The sequence below is a fragment of the Limulus polyphemus genome, unplaced genomic scaffold (assembly GCF_000517525.1).
Source record: "Limulus polyphemus unplaced genomic scaffold, Limulus_polyphemus-2.1.2 Scaffold2021, whole genome shotgun sequence".
NCBI classification, from domain to species: Eukaryota; Metazoa; Arthropoda; class Merostomata; order Xiphosura; family Limulidae; genus Limulus; species Limulus polyphemus.
The window spans coordinates 143,052-164,658 of NW_013667631.1; the positions used below are offsets into that span (position 1 = coordinate 143,052).

Genomic DNA, 21,607 nt, shown 5'->3' on the forward strand with positions numbered 1-21,607 from the left:
CAAACTTATTGACATAAATTCATGAAATAGTAGTTCAATAAAATTTCGAATGTTAGTCAACAAATGAGATGACATGGCCCTTCAGCTGTGACCCGTATCGAAAGGGTTAAAAGTGAATAAAATACATAGATTATTCTAGCAAAATTCATTCTGTTTTCCAAATCAGTTTTTATGGATAAGAAATATATGTTGGTATTCATTTAAATGCTTAATGCTTCTGCCGTAAATATTTCACTGTTTTTGTTAATTTGACTAACACTGCAGCACTGAATAAAAAAACAACAAAACATAAAATGGTAAGGTTAGATGAGTAAAAGTTATTGTCACAGTTAACAACAAAGTTTTTATTTTGGTATGTGTGTGTGTGTGTGGATGGATAGATAGATATTACTAAGATGTACAGTAAGATGGATATAAAATTATAATATATAGAACATGTTTAGATTTATTTATGATATTCTGTTTGTTCTGTTGGATTTTATTAGATTTAATGGTCATGACCCAAAATGTGGAGAAAGTAAAAGAAGAAGAACGACTGCTTTATATAGGTCGTGAAGAATCTCTTATGGGGTTTGACAATATGACATACAGTACACGGCTTGATCCCACAGTTGTGGTAAATTACATGAGGAGAAAAGTATGTAATAGTATGTTTTATCTATTTGTATTTCAATCTGTAGCTTCAAAACATTTTTACAAAACTGCTGCTTAGTGCAGTATAAACGTGTAATATGTCTCACTTGAACTTAACTGTAATAGTTAATATATATATAGTTATGTTGGCTCATAGTTGAGTGGTATGTGTATGGTAAGACATGATTAAGTTTCTCTCCCTAAATTGTTTCTTTAGTTAATTCATAATAATTTGGTAAAAATTTCAGCAACTGTCTTTAGGTACTTCTTTTTTTTTTAGAAACATTTAAAAATGGTTGCTGAAATTGTGACTGAAAGCTTCTGGATTAAGTAACAAAAACAGTGTAGAAGAGAAAAGCTCACTTAAAATTCATAGCTAATGTATATTTTTAAAGTTTGGATATGAGTTTCAGATTTTTATCTCATGTAAATAGGAGTAGCAATAGCTATTAATAGTAAAAAAATTTAAATAATTGTGTTTCATGTTACTACTTAATATCAGTGAAAGCTATAATAATATATTTTGTGAGTGCTTTTAATGTTTCTCTTCATTCTATTCCATCGTATGTTATTACAAAGGTGTAAATAAGAACTAAAACTATTTGGTTATTAGTGAATGCTTTTTTTGCCGATACTGTTGATTTTTGTTACGTATAAGGCAATCCTATCAAAAGAATAACTTTTAAACCATACCAGTTAAAAAAGTAACTCTTACATCAACATTTAATAGTGCTTGTTAATGTTCAGTTAATCCTCTCTCAAAATGCATGTCATGTCATTTTACAGTTATATTCCAAATTTAATTAACTTATTTTGTTATCATTGTGTATGAATATTCATGGAATCATGGGAGTGACTTCATACCCCCCCCCCCCAAACAAAATTGAAATAAATTTAAATTACCTCTTTTACTTTCTAAAATGATTTCAAATATAGCTTGAATCTACAATCATTTATCCTAAGTAGCTTTAAACTCGTAACAGTATAACTCTATTTATAATTAAATTTCATTTTTTCCTTTAGAACCATGCATAACTACTATCCATGCCATTTTAAGTTGTAAATGACTAGGAACATGCAGCTCACGTTATGCTCTCGAGTTATGTTACCCATGAGCAACTATGAGCTGCTCCCATGCATGCCTCATGAAACATTTTTATTATATTATCATTTATTTTACCTAATGTAATCTTAACTAACCTAAAAAGATCCCTATTTTTACATTATAATTACTCTTATAATAAGAAATAAAGAATAAATATGAAAAACAAGAAATAAAGTACGCACCCGATCTTCTTTTCTCTTGCTGTTGATGACACTTAACCCTGCTTTTTTTATACTAATTGTAGTAATGCACTAAATAATTTGTATTTAATTGAATAATGCACCAAAGACTAAAAGTAGACAATTTCCTCTAACTCTCAAATATTTTCTGGCTTTCTAACTATGCGACAAGGACCATTACAAATTCATCTAAGCTAGTCATTAGCTTTTCCTCAGGAACAGAGCTTGTACTCTGAGTAAAATTGACAATTATCTGTTCCGAATACAAAGTTATACAAAACGTTATTTGATAGATGAAAACCTTGGCTTTCTATTGATGATAGGTAATGTATAATTTAAAGAGAGGATGTGGTAGGTGAGTGTGGTAAGAGGGGTCTGATTTTATATTTGATAGCTCTGTACTCCAAAAAAAGTGAAGGCTATAAAAATTATGGTTTTTCTGAGCGATGATGATTTTATGGTGAGTAATTTATGTTTAATTTCGTACTTATTGGAGGCATGGTGGATGAAATAGAGAAGATGCCTTTAGAAAATGTGTCACACTAGGGAAATTCACAATTTTTTTATATTGCCTTATAGAATTAAGAACTCAAAACTTGTATTATATTAAAATATTGATTATTAACTAAGATGGTATGCTATGCTAATTAGTATAATATAAACAGAAAGTAGTTTAATAAAATTTTTAATGTAAAACACTAAAACATTGTGTCATGCGCAGTAAAGAATACCTGTAGTGATAGGGTTAGTGTAGTTATTTGCACTTGGACTCTGAATAGTTCACTTGCAAGGTGATTTTCATCTTGAATATGAAAATACTGTTTATTATCTTAGTTTTCACATTTCATTTGCATAATTTCTAGAACCTCCTAAATGAATATAAAGTTTTTTTAAGGTGAATATTTATACTTCATTTTCCATTTTCTCGACTGTATTATTAACTCTAGCTATCATCATCAATCTACAGTGCAATGAAATATTTAAAATTAAGAAATAGAAATATGTACTTAACTTCATAGAATAGTCTTAAAATATCTTCTTTGGTTCATATGCGTAATTTCATGTCTTTACCTTTTCACTAATAGTTTAATTTTAATATTTTATTTTACTTTCCTGTTATTTACCCTTAATTATTTGTATTTATACACATCAACAGCTACTCGTGGGCAATAGAATGGTATAAATGGCAGAAAAACTTTAGCCTCCTACAAAATCAATTTGTACACACTTTGTGTTCTAAAACTTGTGGAATGAAGTTTATATTAGGATATATTTAAAATTTATCAAACTTTTCAAATATGAATTTTAAAACACAAATGATGTATAATTAACTATAACATATTTAAGTAAGAAACAATTGAAGTGCTATTGTGAACAAAGCAGCCAACAATTGTACAAGTAGTTACATCTACCTGATGAAGACAACTGGGCACCGATTTCAAAACATCCATTGGTGTATTATAGTGTCAGAGAAGGCAGAGTTCCATATCAGGATGGATTTCCATCTGTTGAAAAAGATAAAATTGGTAAAATGAAAAATCTGACTTCTTAATTTCGATACCCAAAGCTATTGAACAAATGACTACTACAAATGTATGCTTACTTTGAAATTTTCGGATGAATGTTTACTGATATGTAACTTTGGGAAAACTTGGAAATATTGTAGAGCAGCATGTATATATTAACAATATAGTTGCTCATCAATTTTCCAAAGTGAAGTACGTATCACATAATTCACAATTTACTTACCAAGTTAGCAATGATCCATTCAAAGTAATTCCTGTACAGTCATGAATGTAATCAAACTTGATCTAGATCTATATTCACTTTATTTTGTCTGTAATAGGCCTAAACTTGTTAGTGATTTAGTCTATAACAACGTAACTTGTTTGTAAGTTGTAAGCATGGTAAGGTTAACTACAAATGAAGCTTACCCGGCTGCAAGCATAGTAAGCCTATATGGTCTTAATGCCAATAATACAGCCTAACTGAAAAGTCCTAGACTAGATCTAATAGTATTTTAATATAAATCTACATCATAATTCCATTAATTCAGTAGTGCCTAGTAATATTGACTATATTTGTAACTTTTACTTAGTAAGTGGAACACTGCAACTGTAGCAAGTCTGTGTTACTTGCAAAAGGGGTAGGGGTAGTGGGCTGGGGCATATATAATCTGCCTGTTGGATTTAGAATATAGAAAACTGGAAGTCTAGTATATTGAGTCACAATTCTGTTTGTTACATCTCATGAGCCAAAGTATGGCTACATGAATAACTTAGTTGATGTATATGATCTTTTAACAACACAGTTCTCTGAGCAATAGGTTCCAGATAATGGTTCTGATTGCATTTTAGAGTGTAAAAGCTCACCTGCAGTGCTCACTTCCCCTATATCTCTGAGTGTTTCAGTCAATTCAACTTCTTTCTGCTACCATCCTTGTAGTGTAAAATGAGCCCTTTCTAATGACTATAAACGTGTATGTGCTATATGTACTTACTACACAAAGCTCAAGGCTAAGTATAGAAGATTGGCATGGCACCCATCAGGGGTTGATAAAATTTATTACTTGTTTCTACTGCATTTAGCCAAATAACTTTGAAATACACATGTCATTAGGACAAATAAACATATATTAGTGTCCAGACAAGTGTACAAGACTACAGTTGTATGACTCTACTTATACTTTGTGAAAGTTCAAAATTATAGCTCATGCATCATCTGACAACAAAACGAGAAGTTTTCGTTATTGTTTTCAGTGTCTCTTTTGAAATAAAGAAGTAAAAACTAAGATGATAAAAACTTTCAACTATAACTTACTTGATAATAATAATTTCATTAAAATACAGTGATAGTAAAGAGTTATAATTAAATTTGGAATGTAACTCAGTAACACTTTGTGAGGTGCGCAGAAAGGAATTTGAGGAGTGCACCTTTGGTCATAGGGTTAAGGCACTTATACTTTAGTTAGAAATCCAGTTAAATTATAGTAGATATAGGATAATGTTTGCTTTGTCTTGTTAGGAGCATATTGAAATAAATTAAACGTTTTTGATGTACTAGTACAAAATGAAAAGTAGGCTTAAGTTTCATTGGCAAGATGACAGTAAAAAATAAGAGACCAAATGTAAATACTGCATTTCTTGTTTTTTATATATATTTTATTGATTGTTATAAACAAACTACAATGTAAAAAAAAGGAACTTAAATTTCTTCAAGATATGCTTGCAAGTAGCTTGTGCCTTCATCATTCAGTAAAATAACTTGAGCTACCTGTTTGCCAAGTGATTTACAGCTTTTGTTGTGGGATTATTAGTTTGACATGGTTCAAAATGCAATAAAACGTAAAATTAAATAGAAGCAGATTTAGACTGTTATGAGCGTTAAACTATTTAAGATAAACAATTGTAGTTTTCTGTTACAATGTGCAGTCATTCTAGAAAGAAAAAGGGTAATTTAGATTGATTTATTTTTGTGATTGTTAGAAGGTTGGTCAAATCAACATATAAAATATAAAGTTTTACTTAAAAAACGTTTGATATTCATATAGGTTTTAGAGGTTATATAAATGAAATTTGAAAACTTTGATGAAAGCAGTCATAATCTTAACAAGGAAATCACCTAACACTTGGACTAATCAACACTGGCTCCATATATATATATATATATTATATTATACATATACACATACATACAAATCTTTAGTGAAAATACGTAGTTAAAATTTTTATTTTTTGGGTGGTACAGAAGACTTTGGAGGGGGTAATGAATACTAAAAACTTGCCAAGTTTTATGAAGATGAACGTACTGTTTTAAATGTTGTAGTATGGATACTTTTGTGGTTACCTGGTGATTATAAGGTCAGTCAAAATGGCTAAGCCTGTATGGAAATAGTTCATAAATGTGGTTGTAGTGACAAATTTCTTAGATGAAACAAATTTAAGTGATGAGTTGGCATGTGTTAGTTTTCTACAGATATACTGTTAAGCATTATTAGTGTTTACCAACAATAAAATGTCAGTGCAAAAAGTCTTTTAAGAATGTGATCAGGCACAGTTGTAATACCACCACCACACTTAACCACAAGCTAGATTAGGCACTGCACATTTCAGCTGTATTATCTAAGATTATGTGTTAAGTACAGAAATATTTTGGCTATTAAAACTATTTCGTTATTGCTTCTGTTCTACAAGTGCTATCAGCTGATCAAATTTTTCAAATGTTTTTTTTGAACAGTACAATGATTAAAACATTTTTTGTGACTTTACAAGATGTTTCTATCTTATCCAATAAGGTCTTGCTTTCTATTATGATGATTTTCTGAACAAGATCAGAGAATTAGGAACCACATAATTTGTGTTTTTTTATGAATCTTTGAATAAAGTACTCCAGGAAGAGTGAATTGACTTACTATTGGGGTTAAAGGAAGAAAGTTATAATTTGGCATTTTGATTTGAAATTTTTTCATGCAAGGTCTGATAAAAAAAATATAGGTTCTTTTAAATTGAATGCTGCATACATATTGCAATTTTCTCTGGATGGGCTTAGTACTAACTGGAAATTTTATGATGTCTTTTTGAAAAACCCAAAAGAACCTTAGTACAAACCTTCATGTACTGATTAGTGTAGACTGCTGTGGTTTTCATGTTACATTATGGGTTCAAGTGTGTGAAGCCTGTAATATATCATCAATATATAGATTAGACAGTTTTATGAAATCCTTCCGGTACTTATTTGTTCACACTCTAGTAAGGAAGGACTATATGATTATTACAAATAATCCACAGTTTCCACACACATTTTGCAACAGATGACCTGAAGATTTCCCTGAAACAGAAGAAGCTGTTGGTTACATGTACAAAAAATATATTACATGATATATTACATATTGTTTAATAGCAAAAATCCTTATCTATCAGTCACTCAAAAACCTATAAGTCTTCATTCACTTTGGTAAAAGGTCACAGGTAGGTAAAAGTGTGTATGCCATGACTTTTTACAGAATTACCTTCAAAATTTAATTAAGCTACTTTATTATTAATGTATACAAGTAAACTTGGCATCAAAACTTAACTAGTAAAGCATATTCTAATATTATATAAGATTTAATTTGTTAATTTCAAAAGTAAATATTTAAATAAATTCTCTATCTCTGCTTGTATGTGTAACATGATGTTTGTTCTGTCCATTTTCTGTTGCTTCATCACTTCTGTATGATATCCTGAGTTTAATGAAAATTACTTGTTTTATAGATATCACTAAGGCATAGTCTGATTTTTATAATCTCTAATATTCTCTCTTTACAGGGAAATAAACTAGAAATTCAAATCAGTTCTACGCTAACTTGTCTTTCACAGATTGCCAATATCTCTCTCTGACATTTGCTATTACATTGTTTATGACCCATAGAAAGATAGTAGTTTAATGTACTGAATGACATGTAATGCTACCCTGTTTTTATTAGAAATGTTTAGTTATTTTCCTACAGATTGAAAGTTTGCTATCACTGAGTTCAAAATGAACAACTAAGGGAGTTATTTTAAGGCATTTATGCTTTAGTTAGAAAGCCAGTTAAATTATAATAGTTATAGAACATTGGTTGCTTTGTGCATGTCATCATTTTGTACTCTTAAGTGCATATTTCAAATAAATAGGGCAAGGTGGCTAGGGCGTTTGACTCGCAATCTGAGGGTCGCAGGTTTGAACCCCCGTCACACCAAACATGTTCGTCCTTTCAGCAATGGGGGCATTATAATGTGATGGTCAATCTCACTATTTGTTGGTAAAAGAGTAGCCCAAGAGTTGGCAGTGGGTCGTGATGACTAGTTGCCTTCCTTTTAGTCTTACACTGCTAAATTAGGGATGGCTAGCATGAAATTCAAAACAAACAAACAAATAAATAGAGTTCTTGTTACAAGAAACAAGAATTAAGTTTCATTGGTGGGATGACAGCAAAAAACAACAAGCCAAACATATTTTTTATGTATATTTTTTATCTGTTGTTATAAAAGTAATTAAAATGTAAAAATTAAAAACTTATTAGATTTGATAATGAAAAAAATCATAAGACAATTTTTCCATGAAGTATGATTACAAGTGGCTTGTACAGGATTCATTAAATACCATAACTTGAGCCACACGCTGTGTGATTTATGGTTTGTATAATGGGGTTATTAGTTTGACAAAAGTACAAAGAGCAATATAAGGATAAAATTAAATAACAGGTGTAAAGTGTTATAAATTTTGAGCTATTTAGAATAAATAATTGAAATTTTTTTATTATAATTTGCAGCCATTCTAGAAAGAAGAAAAGGGCAAGAAAGATTGGTTTTGTGGTGTTACAAAATTGGTGAAATCAATTGAGTCGTGTATAGTATTAGAGTAGAGAAAATAGCAGATAATATATAGATTTTAACTGAAAAAATGTTGATGTTCATTTAGAAGGTTTTAGAGAATGCAAATGAAATTTGAAAACTGTAAGATGAAAAGAAGTATTTTTATTTTTTTACATAAAATCACTCAGATTGATGTTGTAGAGGCTTTGTAAATTCACAGCCAAATCTTTTGTAGGAATACTGTATAATAAAATCTTATTTTCTGTGTAAAACATCCTTGTAATGTTTACTAAAAGCTTGCCAAATTTGGTGAAGATGCCTTTCAGAGATGTGTTTACTTCTGATACAGTATGTAACCTCTTCTCACATATAGCATTCCCAATTCAGTGCTTCCTGCTATATGCTAACTTTTTTGCTCACCACAAGCCTTGAGGCACCCACCTGAACTTGTGTGTTTCTCTATGATATTGCCATGTCCTTATATGCAAATGATCATATGACAACCCTCAACCAATAGGAATGTGACATTCCCTCCTAATGCAGTTGACTTTCACTATACTGATTGTTCAATAATTACTTCTTGATTTAGTGATCGTGTGTGGTTTTTTGTTTTGTTTTTTATATTGATGTTTTTTTGGGGAAAGTATCTCCAAAAATACCAATTGTCATGGAAATATTAAATTTGAATTTTAGTTTTCAAACATTTCTGCATCTCCAGATTTTGTGGCTTTTTATTTCCACATTATAAATTTACAAGTGATGGTAACTTCCACTTTGTCTCATGTCAGAGAACAAGATGTTGTTCGCATTAGACAAACAATTAATATTGTGTTGGGTTCCTTTTTCTCTGTTAAAGAATTGATGGCTTTTGTGCAATGGGAGATGAATTCTTTCATGTGACCTGGACATTCTACTGAACCTGATATACCACCTCCTATAAATCCTGTTTCTGACAAAGAGGATTTTGACAGTCTTTTTCCCACACCTCCTTTTGCCAAATCTACCAATTCTTTTGTGGATCTTGTTCATAATTTCTGGACATGATTTCTCAGGTATGTTACCTTCTCTACTCTCTCTCTCTCTCTCTCTCTCCTGTCTAAGGCTTCTGTTTGTGGCCAACTGTTGCATGCTACAAGTTTTATATGAGGGTCTTACTCTCTGTTTTTTCCCCGCCTTCTCCATTGTATCATGTTCTTATTTCCTTTCCTCTTCCATGAGTTTCAATGTCTTTCAGTGATGGTTTCAGACATGTTGGCCAAGGATACTATTGAACAGGTTTCTCATCTTTCTCTGGGATTTCACTCCATCCTACCAGGACTCCTATGAACATACTCTTCTTTTGGAGGCAACTTGTTTTGGTTGATGGGTCAGGCTGGAGAGGTCTCATCTCAAGCTCACATAGTATCTGGTTCACTTGACTCTCTTCTTCATTACCCATCCCTGCAAAGCTTAGCCTTCTCTGCTTCATTGATGGGCCATAATGAGTTTGGTTTCACAGTTTTATCCTCTCCTCCTCTTCCTGAATGGGAGGTTCCATCACTTTTGGGGGCTTACAAAGCACTATTTACTCCCTTGGGACTTGTTCATATGCATCTTTTACAGTGCACGCTGCACAATCCATGGAACCTCTGTGAGGATCCCTTGTCCTTTGTTATCTATCTTCTGCCATGCCTACATGACATTATAATCTGGTGTCTTGACAGAACCATTACTCCAGAGGGTGTTCCTCTTCTCCCCTCTCATCCGAATCTTTATTGTTTTACAGATGTTTCCCTGATAGGGTTGGAGTGCTTATCTTGACTGCTTTGAGGTTTTGGGTCAATGGAACCTGGTAGAATTGCTCTTCATGTTAACCTCCTGGAGCTCTTAGAGGTATGTTGGTCTTTGGATCATTTTCTTCCAGTGGTACATGGCCATTTGGTAATAATTCATATGGAAAACTTCTCTGTGGTATGCTGTATCAATTACCAGGGAGCACTCAGGTTCACTTTCTCCATTTCAGAAACATTGACATCTTCTCCTGGGCCCATTCTCTGCATGTCCACCTTGTGGCCTGTAATGTACTGGGTACTCTGAATCTTACAACAAATTCTCTCTTATGGCCAGAAAAGATTTTTCACACAGAGGGGTCCATCAATTCTTGTGTTTTTCAAATGCATTGCACTTGTCTGGGCACTCCTCACACTGATGCCTTAGACATGTACTACAATACCAAGCATCCCCTCTTCTCATCTCCTGTTTTGCATCTATCATTTAATCAGGACTGATCCAACTCTTCTCTTTGGTTTACCCCTATTCATATCTTCCCTTATTTGGGACTCTTCTTGTCAGATCCTTCTGGTAGTGCCCCACTGGCTTGCTCAATCATGGTTTCATCTGTTGAATTTTCTGTTTTCCTCTTCCCTTCTCCTACTTTCTTCTTCTTCAGCTTTGTACTTCACTCTTTCATAATTGTCTGGTCTCGTAAACTATGTTCAGGACTCTTCATGTGTTGTATTGGTGAATCAGTGGTGTCATTTTGTCCTTGGTCACTATATCATTATTTTCCTCCTCCTCATCCTTCCATTCCCCATTTGTATATGTACTTCAGTAGGCTCTTTGCCTAGTGCTTCTCTGATTCAATTATTGATTTTTACCAGACATTTCTTTTTACTACTTTTTGGTTTTCCCATTACAACTTAGTTTTTTTTTGCTTCCCTGGACTGTACTATACTCATTCATTCTTTTCACCTCCATTGCCCTTCCTCTTCTTTTAGCTGACTGGGACCCTTTGGCTTCCTGTTCCTTAGATCATCTCTTCCTTAAAGCTTATTTCTTCATCCTTTTTCCTGTAGTTGTTAGCATTCTGATGTGTAAGTCATTGTTTTTTTCACATATTCTTTTTCATTGCACCTATGCCATTCTCCATCCTAATTGTCCTTTTTTTCCTCAACCATCTGCGACACATGAGGGGGACTGTGTATTCACACTTGTTTCTCTCCCTTCTGTTTCTCATCTGTCTTTCTGCCTGGATCCTGATTGTGTTCTTTGTTATGTACATGTGTTCCATTGTTATTTGGTATGCACTTCTTTTTTGATTCCTGGTCTAGTCTTTTAATTTTTTTCTATTATTTCTTCTGCGTGCATTATTTTTCTTTTTACCTTCTCTGGATGAATTCATCAGCTCAGCATATTCTTTGTTGGATGGAGATTCACATTAGCAATTCCAGAAGTCCTTCATCAAGTTCATTACATTCTGTTTGGCTGCCCACTTCTAACATCCATTGGAAAAGATTGGGCTGGCATGTGGACAGCTCCTCATGCCTTTGTTGCACACTATCTTCATTATTTGGCCATGTCTCCTTCATTGGGCTATGGACTATCTCCATTCACTATTCTCCACATCTTTTACTGTATCTAACTTAGTTCTTTTTCCTTTATTTTAAACTTTTGCCTCACTGGATTCACTCAGTTGCAATTGTGGCCTGCTACAGTATACTTATCCAAAATTTGCATAATGTAAGGCCATCAAGGCCTGATATAAAGCTCACTCGTGAGATGGGGTGTTCCATAAGACTGCTCTAGGTTTCCTCACAATGCTCATTCTCCTAAATAAGGGCCAATATAGACCATACCCACTCATGGGTTATCATGAGTAAAGCAGGCAAGGCATTCTCCATGACTAGTTTAGAACCTAGTGCTGACCTGCTTTTAAAAATATGGTTTTTGAGGTCACCTATTGCACTGTCTTATGGTGATTGCACTCCTATGGTCTCCCCTCCCCCTTTTCTTCTAGTTGAGCCTGGGAGTTCTTGCCTCTTACCAGTTCCTAGCCACTGGGGTGTTGTTGGACCATGGAGGCTGCTTCCTAAGTGTGACTGATTCCACTTAATAGAGAATAGGGCATTGATGTTCTATCCATGTAGTACAGTTCATCCTACTGCTGTCCAGATGTGGTGAAGAACCAGCCAACATAGTTTCTCACTCAGTTGCAGTTCCAGTGATAAATTTCCATTCTGCTTCATTGGACTTAAGATAAAGATGATAGGAACCCCCCTATAGTAGTCTAGATGACACATTCCTGGAGCCACCTGGTTTTGGACTGGAGTTGGTCCACCATGTACAGTCTGATGTGCTCTAGCCACACTACACAGATATAGCACTTTTTCATGAGCCTGATGCAGATTCTGGACTGTGCTTGTTTTTCCTTCCATCCTAGTAACACTTCTTTTCTTTATGACAGTGATATTTTTATTCAGTTTTTGTTATTTAAGGAATACCGTCTTCAACATTTATGCACACAAAGACAATAGAGTGATAAACAATTGTAAGAAACTAACCCTTCTTTTGTCGACCCTTGCACTTTTCTTCATATACAACAGTATTCTTAGATGTGGAATACATTATAATAATGTTTAAATAATAATGCTAAAAATACTGTTATTCTAACAATGCCATCCACTCAAAGAAAATTGCTAAACCGCATTGCAGAAAATTAAAATCATTAGATGAATAAAGATAGATATAGGTTAAATATTTAATTCTAAGAAAGTATAATGAATGGCTAAAATGAAAGTGAGTGTATTCATAATGTATGATAAAGAAGGAAGCCAAAAAAACTTCCTTCAAATGTTACATAATAGATAGGTTCATTCGTAGCATGTTTTTTTTTAAATGTGTAATATGTATTGTGTAGGTAAACAGATTCACTTGTGAGAAAATTGCTGAAGAAAATCCAGAAAGTTTGATCCTGAAAGGGGACATAGCTTTTGGGAAAGAGAATCAGCTGGAAAATGAGGCCAGAACAGCTATCAGACTTGCTAACTTTATATCGGCCATGCAACAAATCATTGACCCCGAAGAGCTATTTGCAGAGTTTAGAGTTCCTGATCGACCATTAAATGAAGATCAAGTTATTGGGGAAGTACTGGCTAATGTTATAGCTAATGAAAAAATTGTTGGTTGTGGAGTTTTCTTCAATCGTAATCAGTTTCCTAATCGAACACTGTTTGCCCCATATGCTTACCGCACTAAGCGTAACACACAGAATTTTTTTGTGGAAGACATGGCAAGGCATAGAGGAAGTAAGATGTATTTGAATAAGGACTGGTTCCAACACTTGAAGGTGCGATGGTTGACTAACACTGATGATCTTGAAACATACACAACAAAGATAATGATTCGTTACAATTCTTCAGGACACTATCCCATTAGATATGACCACTACCCTCTTCAGTATAAGGCTGCTGACATTCAGCATGGCTACTGGACATCACCATACTTTGACTGTAAAGGGTTTCATAATGAGTGGTTGGTAACATATGCAGCCCCATTCTTTGGTTGGGATAAAATCAAAAGTCGTCTTGAGTTCAAGTAAGTGGAAAATATATTTTTGAACACTTAAAATTAGAGGTGTAACAGCATGTTTCTGTAAAACATATTCCCAGAGTATTTATACATTGTTGTGTTATAGTGCAGCTTTATATTGTGTTCTACATAAGAACTGGGCATCTAAGAGTCAGTTATTCAATTAGTATTTTTCTTTATACTTGGGAGGTTTGTTCTTCCAAGTATATTTTGATTCTAGTTATTTTGGTGAAGATAACCAATGTTATTGTATCCACAAACAAAATTATTCACTACTGATTTGGAATTTTGTGTTTTAATATTGTGAGAAACATGAGAAACTGTCTTCATAGCTAAAATCCCTGAAATGTTCTTGTTTTGTTTCTTCAGTCAACCCTATTTTAACACCCATAATTGATAATTATTAATACTGCTTCATTGTAGAAATCATTGAGTGAATGAATTGTTTCAATTTGTTCAATTTATATTTGTCTAAATTTGAGAGTGAGTTACAAATGATATCTTTTATGGAAGCACTTACACCAAAAAAGGATGTGTTGGTGGGTAATATGGCTTGTTATGTGAAAGAAAATAGCAAGCTGTAAAGCATAGTACCCATTGTATAAACCAAGCAGCTGTTGACAGTAAATCCTTTATTTTGAAATTCTTAATCAGAAAAAGACATTTTTTCATTGTGTACATGTTCTTTCTAGAAGAGAAAGCTTCAAAATAAGCATATACATATTTCTTGATGAACCTCTGAAAATCCTAAGAACATAAGTATTAATTGCATAATGTAATTTGTTGACAAAAAGTTGTAGTTCAGCACATAGGAGTTTCTTCAAAAATAAAATACCTAAAAGTAATGTGACATTCAAAAACAAATATATATAGATAACTTAAAATATCATCAGCATGTATTAAATAATATTAGAATAAGGATGTTTGTTACAATTGGGAATAAAGCAGTAGTAGACTCGCCTATTGCATTTTTTTTGCCAGGACAGTGGTACATCACTCTCCTCTCAGTAGCAACATCTTGAAGCACTATGCAGCACAGGGTTTAGAATATAATTTGAAATATTATGTATCACATGTAGATGTAATATTTTTTTAAAGTTAGTTTGCGTTTCAAGATACAATTATAAAGAGTATTTCAAATAAATGCATAAATATTCCAACATGTGCTCTAATAGTCTGTTTTGGTTCAGTTCTTACACAGTTGAAAATATTAATTGTTTGAAAACAGAACAATGTCTTAATTAATGAACTGCCTAAATTACTACCCATAAAACTTGCTGATATTTAAAATTTTAATGCAAAAATATCTTGTAAAATTCACTTTATTTCCAGTTTTTTTATGTTCTATCAGAAACAGTATTACATGAAGTAATTTTGTTTTGACATGAAATGAAATAATTGGAAAGTTTTTATTTTAGGTAAGTTTGAAAGAGTTACATTAAGTGCTCATGAAAAAAGCCTTTTACACAAAATATAAAATAAGAAATTAATAATTTTTTAAAACTGATATTGTAAACGTTTTTTATTATTGACCCTACATTACATATTCATGGTTCACACAAGTCATGGAAAAAAGTTCACTCCTGAAAAAGTCCTGGAGAAGACCTGGAATTTTTTTTTTCTTAAAAGTCCTAGAACTTAGACACCCTAATGCTATATATTAGTGGCAAATCTTCAAATAATAATTTGTAAAATTTCACTCCTGAAGAAGACCTGGATTTTTTTTAAAGCCCTAGAACTTAGACACCCTAATGATATATATACATATATCTTCAAATAATAATTTGTATTTTGAAATAAAACAAAAAATACCTAAGTTTTCAGGCTTTACTATTTTATTATTTGAAAAAAAAATTGCAAGATCATAATGCAATTAAATTATCAGTTGTTGTTACCTTTATTTAAATTTTATCATCCCAATGCAGAGGAACCACTTTTTAAATTTAGTAAAGATATGTATGAAATAGATAGTATTAAGTCCTGGATTTTTTTTTCTCATAATATCTATGACAACCATGCATAGTTTTTGTCAAGTAGGTTTAACTCATTTTAATATTTGTTTTTACAGACATTTTTATTATTGTGGCAGTTCACATTAACTTGTACCTCTGTTAGTCATAGCTGTTGTAATTTTGTTATAGCTATAGTGTTGTATAGGGATTTCAACAGCTGTGTGATATACTTTACAGTACATTATTGAAACACTTGCAGTTATACATGTAATATATAAATTTGAAATGTTACTTACAGTTGTAAGTGAATTTGTCATACATCACTTCATTTTATGCAGGGGTGCAGTAACGGTGTCAATGAAGTTGGAGGAACTTGATATAAATCAGTGTCCAGATAATTACTTTGCCTCTAATGCATTTAAAGATACACACAAGTGTGATCGGAAGTCATCGAGGGTGAGTATGTTAGTTATTAATAAAAAGGACTCTTCAACAGTAAATAAACTGTCAACTTACATAATTGAACTGTGACCTTAATCCTAAGATTGCATATTTTTATATGTAGACTTCTTTTAGTGCTTCCACTTGCAAGAATTGTAAAGGAACTTTGGTGTATTACTACATCACATTTATTGATCTTCTAATGATCTAGTTTGCATGTTAACCTTCTTTTCATGAGTATCTTTCTCTGTGCATGTCATGAGGGTTTTTGTAAGTTGCATTCAAAATTTAATGAAACCATTATTTTCATAGTGTACCAATAAATATAGCATAAAACATAACGAATAATCCATATTTTAATAGTATATGTCTTCTTATTTTTATAAGGCAATATTTAAAGAAAAATATAGAATATCTCTTTGTGTCATTTGCTCTCTAGGCATTCCCTCTGTCTTTATTTACCACCCCTACATAAAGGACGAAATTTAACGTAAATTACTTAGTATAATATCTTCGTCGCTTAGGCAAAGCGTAATATTCATAGCCTTCAATCTTATTTGGTTACAGAGCCATCAAATGGACAACCAAACCCCTGTTGCAATGTTCACCTGTCACATCCTTCCTCTCTTTCAGAAATTGCCAATAGTTCTCTCTAAAGTTCAATACTATATTATTTATAACCAATAGAAATCCAAGGTTTCCATCTGTCAAATGACGTATTATGTTGTTTTCTGTACAGAGAAGTATTATTTTCACTTTTAGTTCAAGCCTTATTCCCAGGCAAACAAGTCGACTGGCTTAGATGAATTTGTAATGGCTCTTGTTGCATTGTAAGAAAGCCAGAAAAATTGTGTGTGTTATGTCTGCATTTTCCACATTAATATTCTGTGTTCTTTGATGCATTATATAATTTTGTGAAGATACACTTACTTCATTAAAAGTTATAGTATAGAAACTATAACAAATACAAAATGGTTATGAGTTCGGTCCCTGGGACCAAGCTAAGTGGGAAGAGTTAATTCAGTGTTGTAGATATAATAATCTAAAGTATAATTATTGTACTTAAGTAGTTGTGTAGCATGTTAAATGTGGCTGACAAAACAGTAACTAAAAACGTTTAAGTGGATGCTAAAAAATCATTACAGGGCATTTAAAATAATTTAACAAAACTCACTTAAGTATTAATATTTTCCATTATATAATGGTGGATTCTGGAGGCCAGTTTCACTTTACCCTGTCTGCTGTAAGATACAAATGTACAGAAAAATATGTGCATGTGATTGGCCTAAAGGGTCACATCTTTGTGTTCATTTGATTTATTATGTGTTGCAAAATTCTGTAAATATAGGCAAACTAAATTCGTGGAAAACACCTGCTGAAGCTTGAAACAGGTGCATGTGAAAAAAATTTGAAATTGTATGAGATTCTGCAGAGCATTTTGTGTACTATTTGCAGCAGTAATAGCTTGTTACATAAATGTAAATCAAGTAGATATGATTATGGGAAGCTATTTCTGGGTAAAATAATTACAATTTAAGGCTATGACTCTGCATCATAACATGAAAGTAAACTGACTAATATTGTTTTGCAAATAGTATTAAGTACCACATGTAGCATACCATAAATATTTTGATAGAGTGCATATCCATAATTCAAATGCCATAAGGGCTTCCAGAAGTTTGTGAAAATTATGATTGAATTTTCATTGCAATTTCAAAACTGGTTTTTACACAACTGTAATATATATGACATATGTCATCTTTGTGAATCATTCTGTGGTTGCAGTGCTAGAGAATTAATCTACTATGCCTTTTTCTATTTCATTTTTTAAGACACTGAATTTTGAAAATCACGATGTTGGGAATACATTTTTTTTTTTTTTTGAACAGATGAATTGATATTTATCTGAAATGTGTATACTGGGCATGTCAGATCTGGTTTTTGCTATTTTGAAGTAAGTTTGGAATATCAAATCTGCTGACATGATGAGGCATGTTGGATGCTATTTGTTACCTGACATGATGTCATGACATAAAAGTCAAGTTAAGGTCATTCAAATGCATAAATGTGCATAATTATATATCACACCCTGTATTGGATCAAAATATTTTAGATCTCAAAACTTTTACCAATTTATGCAAAACCTTCAAGGAAAACATTTTTGGAGTAATATTTTTGTACTCTATAAGTTTTGTATTAGCACATTTTACCTCAGACTGATAGTTGCAGATGGCATTTGATTCAAGCTATATATCATGATACCATGTCAAGTAACAAATGGTCTTTAAGATACCTAAACACCCTATGTTAGCAGATTTTCAATATTCCAAACATTCTTTACAGCAATAGGAAAAATTAGGACTTTTGATTCACCTAAAGAAAGAATTCTAGACGAAATAATGGTCTGTTATTATAAGTAGATAACTCAATAAGTGTTATAAATGTAATAAAAATTGTGGAAGTAATGATACATGTGATGTTATGAACTGTTATATATATATATATATATATATATATATATATATGGGTCAATGTGTAGGTTAGGTTTTAACTGCATCTGCTTTGATGTTCTTCCTAAATCATACAATAATATTGGCATTATGCAAATGGTGGTGAGACATTGTTCTCCAAGTTATAAGTAATGTCAGCTATGGTGTGGGGGCTATAGACATACCATCTGCACTAACCTCGTGAACTATAAATAAGACTTTCAAAATCCACTTGGAATCAAGATTAGCATGTAGCACAACGTATTGCTTACACCAAATTACTTTTGTGGCAGTGTGTGTATATATATATATATATATATGAAATATGAGGAACACAACTGTCATAAGTCATAATGAGCTGTTCAGTTGTAATACAAAATATTAGACAATGGAGGAAACCTAATGTCTGAAACATAATATATGAACAAGCATAAAAACGTATGTTATGAAGTATTTGTATTTGAGTTGTTCCATTAAAATTTGTACATAGTGCAATAAATTGTTCAAGGTATCCTCTGATTTTTTGGCATACTCTGAAGTAGTAAATATAACTAATAAGTGTTTGTGTTTTGGAAGGTCCATAGCAAAAGATTGCTTGTTTCTAGTAGAGAACACCTCATGCTGTACCCTAAACAACTGAAAACTCATTCTCAGCCATCCACAATATACAACTAATGAATAATTGTATGGTAATTATCTCACTGTGGGTAACCTTGAGTGAATGTGTAGCCAATAGACATTACAAAATCTTAACACATTTAAATGGCAGAGTGTCTTCAATATAATTGTACAACATTGAGAATCAATTAGCATTTCCAGAAATAACTCATATTTCTAGTGTTCAAATATACATATTTTGAAATACAAGTTTGAGATTATCTATAACACATATTACTGAAATATAGTGAAATTTGCATTTTATGAAACAGTGACATGGGCTGTTTTTCTGTTGTGGCTTTGCTATGTAGATATGTTGAAAGTAAGACTCGTATTACCAGCACTACGAGCAGAGACTAAGGTGGGGAGACATAAGAAGATCATTTAGGCCAAGCAAGTTCTACATTGCTTAAAGCATTTATTGATCAAAGTCTCCAATAGGGTTTTATATTGCAGACTAACAGTCAAAACAGAGATTGATATATTTCATCCCATGCATCGTACATTTACCATGCTTGTTTCAAAACATATAGCCCATACCTTTCATTGGTTTATAACAAAATCTAGTTATAAGAAAATATGGTGAAACAGTAAAACACTAAAGTTATCATAAGAGATGATTGGCAAAATAATATTTTATAGATAATAATTACTACAGCTGGGAAATAAATGAATAAAATGAATTATAAGAGCATCGATCAATTAAAGTTAGTGTTTCCAGTTGTTAGTTTTTCGTTATTCCAATTATCTGAGTTAATCAAAATAATATTATGATTTTTCATTCTTATAGTCAGTTAATTGAAGTTTGTTAAGCTTAATTCATTTGTTTCATAACTCAAAAATAATCAAGTAACCAGAATTAGGGTTCCCAGTTAATTTCGTTTTATATTATTTCAACCATCCAAGCAATCGAAATATTGGCATTATGATTCTTGTGTGTGTGATTAATTCAAGTTTGTTCAGCTTTGGGCTGACATGGTCCTCTGATAATTCTTTCATTACATAGTGGAACAATTTGACTCACCTTGAAAGAGTGAAACTAAATGTATATAGCTCTTGAGTTTACTGAGTATATATTTAAGGAATTTGGCACGCTTTTAGTAACATTATAGCTGTTGTATACATAAAGATCAAATTTATTTATATGTTATTTCTACTGAAGATTTGTGAATTTACGAAGCCTTTTCTGTGTCAGAGTAAAAGGTGATTTTCATGTTTAGAATAAAAATACTTTTCATTTTGCAGTTGTCATATTTTACTTGTATAAGCTTTAGAACTTTCTAACTGAATAAAAAGAGTTCTTTTAGTATAATTATTTTGTGTTATTTTCTCCACCCTGACACCAACTGCCATGTGATGCATTTAATTTTGATTTCTCAACTTCAGAAACATGTAACTTCAATAATATCCTTCTGAAGTTTCTAACCAATTAGAAATTCAAGCTATACAAAATTATAAACAATAAGATAAAATTGAGCCTCCTACATTTATTATTTCCTGAAATATAGAATTTGTCATACCTACCTAAGAAGCCGTCCCATCTTTTTTTAACTTTCAAGAATGCATGCTAATGAACTCTACATAGCTGATGGACATGTTTGTAACAAAAAGAAAGAAAATAATCTCCTCTACAAGAATTAAATAAAGTATTTCAGTATTTTTTGCATTTAGTTGGAGAATTCTTCAATATGGGTTGAACAGATTTATGGGCTACTATGAACAGTAACAGAATTTAACACATTTTTAGCTTGCTTAGAAAGACAGATAAATTGTAGTAGTTTTGACTAATATGTTTTATGTCCTAAAATACATATATTTGAAAGCTACGTGAAATCTTTTTTGGAGATTCAAATTTGTAAGAAATGATGAAGGCAAACTTACATCATTACTTGAATGCAAAACTGCCTCAACTTTGTGTGAACTGAACCTAGATTTAATTTTTGGTATTCATTTAGGAATTAGGAGGTTCTAGAAACTATGTAAATGATAGAGGTTTTAATGTTGATGTTATTGAATTTATAATACAGAAAGAATATAACTCAAATTTTAGTAAGCCATGTCTTAGATAAAATAGTGTCTATAATAAGAAAATCAATAGTAGAGTAAAATTAGCATATATACACCTGGAAAAAAGTTAAGCACCTCCAAATATTTTTCAGGATTGCTTATTGAAAATAAGCTTTAATTTTCATGATGTTGAGCAATTTTAATATTTCAAACATAATTAAAAGGATGTGAGCGTTCAGGTGTGACATTTAAATCAGGCGCATTTTTTTCCCCACGTGCAACTTGCTCCCTTCTTCACGTCCAATATGCACTATTTTCTCGTGCATCAAATCCGTATTTAAGTCCCGAATTTCTGAATGCAAAAGCATTTTACCAAAGAAGGGCACGAAGACGGAAATCAGAAGCGCAGAGATGGCAAATTATTGGCGTCCATGCCACTGGTATTGAACAGTGATCAGCAGTT

At 32.0% G+C, this 21,607-nt stretch overlaps 1 protein-coding gene across 1 annotated transcript in view; it reads left to right on the top strand.

Annotated features, from left to right (window-relative positions):
- LOC106465693 overlaps positions 1 to 21,607 on the top strand; it is a 94,766-nt gene that overhangs the window by 67,565 nt on the left and 5,594 nt on the right. Inside the window, exons 7-9 of the mRNA XM_013925930.2 lie at positions 486 to 637; positions 12,928 to 13,604; positions 15,889 to 16,006. Coding sequence (XP_013781384.1) covers positions 486 to 637; positions 12,928 to 13,604; positions 15,889 to 16,006 — 947 coding nt within the window. The remainder of the gene's footprint in view (positions 1 to 485; positions 638 to 12,927; positions 13,605 to 15,888; positions 16,007 to 21,607) is intronic.